Genomic DNA, 11,786 nt, shown 5'->3' on the forward strand with positions numbered 1-11,786 from the left:
TTTGTGTTGAATCTTCCTGCAGCAGCTGCACTCTGACTCCAGATGTTCTGACCTTTATATTTTAAATAATAAGTCATATTTCATGTTTAAACCTTGAGGATGTGTTCGTTCTCTTTGCTGCAGATCGAGAACCCGGAAGTACCTGAGTGCACCTGGGGTCCGGAGCAGTGACGACAGGGGGCGGATCCGTTCGGACACCTCAGGTTTTATTTGGCTTTTCTCAACATGCACTTGATGATCTTTACATCGTTACGTCACAGGAACAAACATGCTGACAGGAAACACGTGGTGGAGGTTTTTCAAAATAATGGCTGGATATCACTTTTACATTCATCCCAAGTTTTTGGTCGAGTCCAGCTCATAGACTGGTCCAGAGGATGAGGGGGGTGCTGTGACGTCAGGGGGTTAAAGAGGGTGATTGTTCACACACACACACACACACACACGCACACACTCACGCACTCTCACGCACACACTAATACATTTTGGTTGTCAGTCCTCCTCCTCCTCTCCTCCTTCAGGTGGAGGAGCTGAGGACGCGCGAGTCCGAGGAGTCCGACCGCTCCTCGTACTCCTCCTCGGGGGAGTAGAGCCCCGCCCCCTTGGGCCCCAGCGTGCAGCCCTCCTCCTGGAGCCCCCCCCGCGGCTCCTCGGGGGTCCTGGCCGGGAGGGTGGGGGGGCTGCGGAACACGGCACCCCCCCCTGGGGAGAAGGGGGACCCGTACTGCGCAGCCGCGGCGGACCGGAGCTGGTACTGCTGCTGCAGGGCCATGGTGTTCCACAGGGTGACGTCACTGTGCACGAAGGGGCCCCCCCCAGCCTGCGTGCGCGTCAGAGAGTTGCGCAACAGCAGCGGGTAGCGCGTGGGCTGCGGGAAGGCCGGGTGCTGCTGCAGGGGCGCGCCTAGCGGGCACGCGGCCGCGTCGAAGCGCAGCGACTCGGGCACGCGGAACGCGGAGCCCACCGACCACTTGGCGGAGGGGGGGGTCACCGGGTGGTACGAGCCCAGCGCGTGCTCGAACAGGTGTCCGCTAGAGGGCAGAATCAGGGCGTCCGCGTGCGCGTCCCCGTGTGCATGCGCGTCCGGCCCGCGGCTGGACAGCAGCACCTCGATGGCCCCCACCACGTCCCCCCCACAGCCCCGCAGGACCAGCTCCAGCACCGGGGGCTTGTGGGCCGGGAAGATCCGCTTCAGCACGTCCAGGGGGGGGCGGTGGGCCCGCAGGCTGAAGGGCAGGTGGATGGAGCCCGAGAGGCCCTCGATCAGGACGCTCTGCTCCGCCCCGCCCACCACCACCGGGGGCTTGTGGGGGGGGCTCTCGGTCTTGGCCTCCTTGTCGGCCTTGGGGGGGCTGTAGCGGATCTCCTCCGGCTGGCTGGGGGTCTCCGGGGGCTCCGGGGTGTAGCAGGAGGTCGGCTTGGAGGCCTCCGGGGAGCTGAGGAGCTCCTGCTCCTTCTCACTGGAGGAGTTGTCTCCTCCGGACGCGTCATCAGCTCCGTCCTCCGTCTCTGCAGGAGACACAACACAAGTGTCAGCAGAGAAACACACAACTGAGGAGACAACACCTGGAACTCACACTTCTCCCAGAGACACCAGAGAAAACCTGCTGGAAACTGCATGTAAACTATTATAAACCTGCTGTAAACTTCATGTAAACTTCATGTAAACCTTCTGTAAACTCCTGTAAACCTTCTGTAAACTTCATGTAAACTTCATGTAAACCTTCTGTAAACTCCTGTAAACCTTCTGTAAACTTCATGTAAACCTCATGTAAACTTAATGTAAACTTAATGTAAACTGCATGTAAACTACATGTAAACTTCATGTAAACTTCCTGTAAACCTCATGTAAACTTAATGTAAACTTCATGTAAACCTTCTGTAAACTCTCCTGCAGGAGGAAATGTTGTCTCCTCCTGTGAGGATCACTTTCTCCTCCTCTGATCTGAACACACAATCCCTGTCCCATGTGAAGTTGACCCCCTGAATGAAGTAATGTGATTACATTGGATTGAATGTGTTCGCTTCATCTCACACTGATGTGAGCCAGCTGATCGGTTCATGAATCCAAACAATATAAAAACACTTTGTGCTACAGAGAAGAAATGTTTATTAATCCAATTCACAATTATTAAATGTAATCATTTAATTATAAGGTAATATTGTAAATAAAAATCATCTCTCGATAATAAGGAGTGTTGAGCATAACAGGTTTTTTAGCCTACTGGTTTAAAATTACACAAATTAATTTATTAAGACAATTAAATCGACGAGTTGTTATTGTGGATCATTTTATTTATTTATATGTGATTATATTATATCTATTATCAGGGCCTTGCAGGGGAAAAAAAGAAATATACAAATACAGAGTAATGTTCGATAAATACAAACGAAAAATAGAACCATGACTAATAAGGACTAAACACAGTTATTAGCTAATTACAAATATTAAACTAAGGAATGTGCATCCCTGCAAAAGCCTTCAAATGAATTGGAAAAAAATTAAATGATAAAGTATTTAATCAGGAGGTTTGTTTATTTTTTACATTTACAATTAAAAATAATTTAAACTTGATTTTCCTTCAGATATAAAGCCAATTATAATATAACTCTGTATAATTGTATTATTAAAATGATAAAATAGTCTATAAGGAGGATTGTTACAATTTTTTCATTTGCAAAAGTAAATATAAACTATTTGAACAATATTTTCTTTTGACATAAAATAAAATGATTACAATTATAAAATATTCTTTGGACGAGGTTTGTGTATTTTTTACTAATCCAAATGAAAAAAATTAATTCCACAAATATCTTACAAATGTCACAGAACACAAATAATATTTTATCTTTAACAAACTAGAACCGTTTATTGCATCATGTTCTGTGATTGCTTTAAAGAAATTAAAAATGTTTAGGCTTAATATTTAGTATTTACTAAATCATTTCGTTTTAAAACTTAGTTTTGTCCAAAGATCTGAACTGAGTGTTTAAATATTATTATTCACTTTTAGGAAAATGTGTCTATTATTGAAATACACACAAAAAAAATTCAGAAACGAATGACATCATCTGAAAACATTTAAACATTTAAACATCTTGAAGTCAAACCAGAAACTATTCATAAAGATTAAATTAACAACAACAAACCTCTGGCTCTTTTTTTTACATTTATAATTATTTTTCGTTATAATATTTATAATATACTTTGGAAAGTTTTATGTTTAAACAAATGTTTGAAACCGGTGTAATCATTTTTAAATTAATAAATTATCTATATTAATGTTTTTGTCGAACAAACAAAACAGAAGGTGTCATGTTATCTTCACTTTCATTCTCTACCGTGAATAAACATGTTTGATAAAGAACATTATTAAACACTTGGCTCTTCCTCCTCCACCACCTTCTCCTCCTCCACCTCCTCCTCCTCCTCCTCCTCACCTGTCTGCGCTGCGGCCTGCACCGGCTCCGAGCTGCTCCACCTCAGCTCCAGCTCGTCGGAGCCCAGCGGGGGGCCCTGGCTCGCCTCGCCGGGCCCGGGCAGCCCCAGGCCGGGCAGCACCCGGAGCGCCTCCGGGATCAGGCTCTCCAGGCTCTCGTTGGCCTGCTGACGGCGCAGCGCCACCTGCGCCGCCATGACGCGCTGCCGCTCGATGATCAGGATGCACTTGTCGCAGGTGCAGTCCTTGAAGCGACAGTAGCGCTTGTGGCCCTTGAGCCAGGACAGGACCCCGTGGTTCCGGCAGCGGGCGCACTTGGGGGTCCTCTGCAGCGGGGCCCGGGGCTGGGACACCGGGGCCCCCATGTACAGGTAGGGAGATCCGTATCCGTTCATCCTGCTGCTGGAGGCTTCTCCAGGAGGAGCGAGTGCATGTGCGAGGAGGCGAGGAGGAGGAGGGAGTGATGTGGAGGAGCTGAGGAGGAGACTGGAGCTGGAGGAGGATCCACCTTCTCCTCCTCGGACTGATGGAGACCAAAGCTGATACACGCACGCTCCCGAAGCACGTCCACGTGAGGATGGAGAGAGACACAGAAGCTGCTGAGGGTCCACTCCCACTTTCATCTGGGGTCTAAAACCAGATCCACTCCCACTTTCATCTGGGGTTTAAAACCAGATCCACACCCACTTTCATCTGGGGTTTAAAACCAGATCCACTCCCACTTTCCTCTGGGGTTTAAAACCAGATCCACTCCCACTTTCATCTGGGGTTTAAAACCAGATCCACTCCCACTTTCATCTGGGGTTTAAAACCAGATCCACTCCCACTTTCCTCTGGGGTTTAAAACCAGATCCACTCCCACTTTCCTCTGAGGTTTAAAACCAGATCCACTCCCACTTTCATCTGGGGTTTAAAACCAGATCCACTCCCACTTTCCTCTGGGGTTTAAAACCAGATCCACTCCCACTTTCCTCTGAGGTTTAAAACCAGATCCACTCCCACTTTCCTCTGAGGTTTAAAACCAGATCCACTCCCACTTTCATCTGGGGTTTAAAACCAGATCAACTACATCAGATCTACTTCTTCTGAGGTTTAAAACCAGATCCACTTCCTCTGGGGTTTAAAATTAGATCAACTTCTTCTGAGGTTTAAAACCAGATTCCCTCCGACGTTTAAAACCAGATCAACTACATTAGATCCACTTCCTCTGAGGATTAAAATCAGATCCACTTCCAATGGGGTTTAAAACCAGATCCACTTCCTCTGGGGTTTAAAACCAGATCCACTTCCTCTGAGGATTTAAACCAGATCCACTTTCCTCTGAGGATTAAAACCAGATCCACTTCCTCTGAGGATTAAAATCAGATCCACTTCCTCTGAGGATTTAAACCAGATCCACTTCCTCTGAGGATTAAAACCAGATCCACTTCCTCTGCGAATTTAAACCAGATCCACTTCCTCTGGGGTTTAAAACCAGATCAACTTCCCCTAAGGATTAAAACCAGATCAACTTCCTCTGAGGTTTAAAAACCAGATCCACTTCCTCTAAAGATTAACATCTGATCCACACTCAGCTTAATCTGAGTTCTAGACATACAATTCATAATTTCAACAATTAGCATGTAACAAAATGTAAAACTAAAATAGAACAAACTGCATAAATACATTTAAATGTCCTCAGATGTCAACTGAAGGAAGCTGAAACTGCCCACATGCAAACAGCAGGTTCCTGCAGATTAACTCTTAAAGATTTATACAGTTTAAACGTAGTTTAAAATATAAACTGCAGGAGTTTGCAACTTTTTTCTTCAAACAAACATTTGTAGATTTTTGATGTCACAAATATGTTTCTTAGGACATAAATATGAAATATGTGCAACTGTAATTCCATTAATATCAATATATCATCTGAAGTCAATGTCCAACTGGCTCCATAAAGAATGTGACCTAAATATATATATATATTACCAATAAAAAGGTGACAGTTAAACTAATAATTAAACTTGTCACAGCTTCATAAATACTGAAAGATGTTAAGTCCTAAATCCTCTTAACAGCTTTGTAATTTTATCACTTCAAACATATAAATCCACTATATGGTTCAGTATTGATATGGAATAGAAGGCAAACAAGGAAAACAAGTTAAAAGCAGATTGAAGATCAAACATAGAGCAGAAAGAAAACAGGTTTAGGAAAAGAAAACAGAAATGTGTCTGAAGGAGAGATTTAAAAAGAGGATGAGAAGGATTATGTGGATTTAACAGAGGATAAGAAGGAGGAATATGTGGATTTAAAAGAGGTAAAGAAGTAGGAATATGTGGATTTAAAAGAGGTTAAGAAGGAGGAATATGTGGATTTAAAAAGAGGATGAGAAGGAGGAATATGTGGATTTAAAAAGAGGATAAGGAGGAGGAATATGTGGATTTAAAAATAGGTAAAGAAGGAGGAATATGTGGATTTAAAAGAGGTTAAGAAGGAGGAACATGTGGATTCAAAAGAGGTAAAGAAGGAGGTAAAGAAGGAGGAATATGTGGATTTAAAAGAGGTCGAGAAGGAGGAATATGTGGATTTAAAAGAGGCTAAAAAAGAGGGGTATGTGGATTTAAAAGAATGAAGAATATGTGGATTTAAAAGAAAGAAGAATATGTGGATTTAAAAGAGGATAAGAAAGAGGGATATGTGGATTTAAAAGAGGATGAGAAAGAGGTATATGTGGATTTAAAAGAATGAGGAATATGTGGATTTAAAAGAGGATGAGAATGAGGAATATGTTGATTTAAAAGAATGAGGAATATGTGGATTTACAAGAGGAGCAGCTGACAGATTTGAGTTTGACTGGTTTGATAAAGTGAGGAAGTTAGTTTCCTCTCTGCAGCTTCACAGGATCTCACCACACTGCTGCTGCTGCTGCTTCTACACACTTGAACATAACTTCGATGATTAGCTCTCTACATGTGTAAAGGCCCTTTGGGAACTATGTCAGGATGCTGATACGTCCCTTCTGCTCCACTAATAGAGGGCATTGAAACATAACACCGGACAAAGCCGGGGCCCATTTCTGACCGTAAAAAAGGTTTATTCAAGCAAATAATGGGATCCGAGGCAGCGCGGGTTGAGCAGAGAATAAGAGGCCGGTAAACTTCCCCACATGGAGCCGCTCTCCGGGGCTGTTAAGCTTTTAATTGGAAAATAGCAGAGGAAATTTCAAGGTGACTAGAGAGGCTCTGCAGTTTGTGCCGGCCGAGTAGATTTGTGAGAGTGGGAGGCAGCGGCTGAACGCGTAATAAATTTATTCATGTTGTTCGTTGATAAAGAGTCAAACACAAACCGGAATAAAAGTTTATACTGCGGCTGCAGGGTAAACGGCACGAGGGCTGATGGTTCGATTCTGTCACCGGCTAAATGTCCTCAGCTCACATCTGCATCTCACACAACAACCATTTAATATGTTCCTCATCAGATACAGGGATCCTGTGGTGAAGAGGACGATTCACCAGCTTCACAGCTTAACATGTGAGGAACAGAATAAGATTCAAGACAATAAAACAAGATAAAATGTATAAAAAATCTTATAAATTCTGATCTTATTGTGGCATTTTAAAATTAACCATTATTAAAATGAATGTCCCTCACCCTGAGATAACATTTACGTCTTTAAACTCTGAGCATATAAATTAAAGAAGACATCATTATATTTGTCATTATTAGTATATCAAATTTAACCCGATACTGACTGAAAAGTGAGTTTGTTTTTCAACTCATCTTCTTGGGACCATGAGTAGCTGCATGTTTTAAATGTATATTTTGTGTATTTTGCACAAAATAATTAGTGGAAAAGCAGAAAACAGAAAAACAGCTGAAGTGGAAAGGGTCAAAATCCGATTTGCAGATGAAACTTTACTTAAAACATCAAAAGTGTGAATGAGCCGACTACAGGCAAAAATAGACTCCAGAGATTATTATCCTTTCAAATTGATAAAACTGCAGTTATATAATAATAATAATAATAACAATATTCCACTTCCATCCTCTGCAGTGTTTTTAATGACACTAAACAGGATGAGTTAATTTTTCTCCAACATTTTAACAGCTGATATTTGCACATCAGCTTATTTCTTTAAACTTGAAGATCACTCTATCACAGTTCCTCCCATAGTTGAGTTGAGATGTTCACAGAAGTTAATCTCCTGGTGGCTGCAAATCAAAAAGGTCAAGTTATGATCAAATCAGATTCATCCTCTGGGACCATGAATATAAGAGCAAAGCCTCGTGACTGTTTGACTGAAACCAGGTCGACGTGCGACGGGAGAATCTGAACATTTTCTCTCTGGGACGTTTCCAGAGGAAGCTCCTGCAGCAGGCCGGGGTTCAGGGGGCGGAGCTGACCTCTGCCGCGCGGGGTTATTATTATCTGCCGCTGATTGGGGGCGTGGCTGCCGCACACAAGCGCTGTCACAGAGACGCTGATTGAGGTGTCCCCGGGGAGGCGGGGCCCCGAGCTCCTCCACAGGAATTATCCAGACGTGTGGATCAGTGCGACGTTTTAGAAACACAACATCGCTCAGACGTCAGCCGTCACGCTCCAGGGACCAGAGGCCTGAGCTACTGGTCATCTGCTATATGTGGTCATTGTGTGTCCCTTTGTGGGTATTTTGTATATGTGGTCATTTTGTATATGTGGTCATTTTGTGTCCCTTTGTGGGTATTTTGTGTCTCTTTTTGTCAACTTTGTGTCTATAATTGTGTTTGTATAAAATGAAACCTTTAAGTAAATAAGCTTATGTTCTTTAACTTATTTAACCGACTCTGTTTTTTATCCACATGAACGTTTTTTTTGTTTCCTCTTCATCCAAACATATTATGATCAATAATAAAACCATTTTAATAAAATAGAATATTATATAAGTGCGGCTGTCTTAGTTGTAGACTGTAAGTAAAGATCGACGACATGACAGCTCACGGAAAAGTAAAGCCAAAACATCTCGGTCGCCCCCTGGTGGCCGGCTGCAGTATGGTCATAAACCCGCCTCCTCCATGTTAGCAGATTGGACTTGAACCAGACAAAAAAAATTAGAGTAGAGGTGAAATAAATGTTTCTCGAAGATGGTTTCTGTCATTTTAGAAAGTTCATGTTGGTTATTTGAGCCGATAAATACGTGGAGTAATGTCATGATTGACAGCTGAGACCGACCTGTGATTGGTCGAGAGCCTGTATTGGCGTAGGCTCGATACCCAATCGCTGCTCTGCAGATCCTGACTCCCAAGATGGCAGCGCCCGATAGAGGAAGTGGAGACGAGTCATCCATCTTCTTACACGCTCTATGATCTGAGAGTATAATGCAGACGCTTCTTTGAAAAAGTCCAATGCAATTTATATTTTATTAATTTCAATTTCCATTTCTAAACTTGTAAATATAATCTTAACTCATATTCTCTGGGGAACTTCCTGGGTGTCAGCGGCCGGTGTAAAGACGAGCCATGGGAAACCTCCTCGGATCAGATCTGGATGCACTCGGTTTAGTCTCGTCTCTTTCAGACGCTTTATTGGTGCTTGGCTCTCAGGGACGGACGTTTACGACCTGAGCTCCGAGCCCGTCCTTCAAAGTGTTCTGTCATCGCACAACACCGGGCGGCAGACACACACAGGGACAGACTGTCAACTGCAACTACACACACAGGGATATACTATCAACTAACTACACACAGGGACAGAATATCCACTAACTACACACAGGTACAGACTGTCAACTGAAGACACACACAGGTACAGACTATCCACTGAAGACACACACAGGGACAGACTATCCACTGAAGACACACACAGGGACAGACTATCCACTGAAGACACACACAGGTACAGACTGTCAACTGAAGACACACACAGGGACAGACTATCCACTGCAAAGACACAGGGACAGACTGTCAACTGCAACTACACACAGGGACATACTATCAACTAACTACACACAGGGACAGACTATCCACTAACTACACACAGGTACAGACTGTCAACTACAACTACACACAGGGACAGACTATCAACTAGAGACACACACAGGGACAGACTATCCACTGAAGACACACACAGGGACAGACTATCCACTGAAGACACACACAGGGACAGACTATCCACTGAAGACACACACAGGGACAGACTATCCACTGAAGACACACACAGGGACAGACCATCAACTGCAACTACACACACAGGGACAGACTATCAACTGCAACTACACACAGGGACAGACTATCAACTGCAAACACACACACAGAGACAGACTATCAACTGAAACTACACACATGGATATACTACTGCAACTACACACAGGGACAGACTATCCACTGAAGACACACACAGGGACAGACTCAAAAGAAACTACACACAGGGACAGACTATCAACTCCAACTACACAGAGGGACAGACTATCCACTGAAGACACACACAGGGACAGACTATCAACTGCAACTACACACAGGGACAGACTATCAACTGCAACTACACACACAGGGACAGACTGTCAACTGCAACTACACACACAGGGACAGGCTTTCCACTGAAGACACACACACACAGGGACAGACTATCCACTGCAAACAAACACAGGGACAGGCTATCAACTGCAGACACACACAGGGACAGACTATAAACTGCAACTACACACAGGGACAGACTATCAACTGCAGACACACACACAGGGACAGACTATCAACTGCAAACAAACACAGGGACAGGCTATCAACTGCAGACACACACAGGGACAGACTATAAACTGCAACTACACACAGGGACAGACTATCAACTGCAGACACACACACAGGGACAGACTATCAACTGCAGACACACACACAGGGACAGACTATCAACTGCAAACAAACACAGGGACAGACTATCAACTGCAAACACACACACAGGGACAGACTATCAACTGCAAACAAACACAGGGACAGGCTATCAACTGCAGACACACACAGGGACAGACTATAAACTGCAGACACACACACAGGGACAGACTATCAACTGCAAACAAACACAGGGACAGGCTATCAACTGCAGACACACACAGGGACAGACTATAAACTGCAACTACACACAGGGACAGACTATCAACTGCAGACACACACAGGGACAGACTATCAACTGAAGACACACACAGGGACACACTATCCACTGCAAACACACACACAGGGACAGACTATCAACTAACTACACACAGGGACAGAATATCCACTGAAGACACACACAGGGACAGACAATCAAGTCCAACTACACACAGGGACAGACTATCAACTCCAACTACACACAAGGACAGACTATCAACTGCAAACACACTCTATAACACTATATAACTTCTTAAATGTATTTAATTACCACCAGTTACCAATTGAAATATTTCTGGGGGGTTGGTAAACATTAATTTTTTCTTGACATTTTCTTCTTTATCAAGCTAAAAATAAATAAAGATCTTTTAAATGATGAACAACCAAAAAACTAACAAATTAGTTTCGATAACAAAATATCAAATGATCCTGAGTCTCGGTGCTCGGTTGATTCCATAACTATCGAGGAGAAAATCATTTCAAATAATGAAAGTTAGATTCTGTTTGTTAATTGTTCTGTTCATACATGTAAATATTTAATGGTTAAGCCTCATTAACACAAGAAGGAATCCAGCTCTTCAGAACTCCTTCTGCCTTTAAGCTGGAGCCGGTTCTGTTTTGTCCTGGTCTCTGTTCTGAACGCTGCTCCTTCAAAGTTTTCACTTCCAGTCTTAAGTTTCCACCTCTGAGCCGCCGGCGTCCTCCTCCAGACTTTCTGTCTGTATCGAGCCGCCATCACTCCAGCAGGAGGTGTCAGGAGGGATCCGAGCAGATTTTATCTATTATGGGAGGGCGTGATTCATAGAGGCCGAGGCAGCTCAAGGAAAACCAATCCTGTGACACTTTCTCCCCTGCGCTGTAGGGCAGCAGCTACAGAAGGACAAGGCAGCGGCGGCGGCGGGTCGCCCCTGACAACCGTGATAAAATGGCCTTCCTTAACTAAACTCGTAAAGCACGGGGCAATAAAACTCAATCTTCTGTAAAATCCAATTAAGTCATTATCTGACTGATTGTATCTTTAATTGAAAACAGAAGTGACAGTAAATTTCTGTGATATATCAGGATCAATCGATACTGCTGCACAATCTGGTCCCAGCCGGTGATTTATAATGTCAACGCCTTATAGGTAACTCCACATTCTTCTCTCTAAAACCACTGGTGGATGAAATTAAGAGTAAGTGCGTTTCATAAAAAAACAAGATGGTCACGTTATTGATTACAACAGATGGGGCAGAATCCAATGAATGT

At 43.7% G+C, this 11,786-nt stretch overlaps 1 protein-coding gene across 1 annotated transcript; it reads right to left on the reverse strand.

Moving 5' to 3' along the window:
- Positions 1-517: 517 nt before the first annotated feature.
- dmrt3a (doublesex and mab-3 related transcription factor 3a) lies at positions 518-3,835 on the reverse strand. The gene is made up of 2 exons (XM_061070799.1): positions 3,404-3,835; positions 518-1,501 (listed from the first exon to the last, which is right to left on the reverse strand). Exons 1-2 carry the CDS (start codon positions 3,833-3,835, stop codon positions 518-520), a joined length of 1,416 nt encoding a protein of 471 aa, XP_060926782.1.
- Between the last annotated feature and the right edge of the window lie 7,951 nt (positions 3,836-11,786).

Source organism: Limanda limanda, chromosome 5, assembly GCF_963576545.1.
Source record: "Limanda limanda chromosome 5, fLimLim1.1, whole genome shotgun sequence".
Lineage (NCBI taxonomy): Eukaryota > Metazoa > Chordata > Actinopteri > Pleuronectiformes > Pleuronectidae > Limanda > Limanda limanda.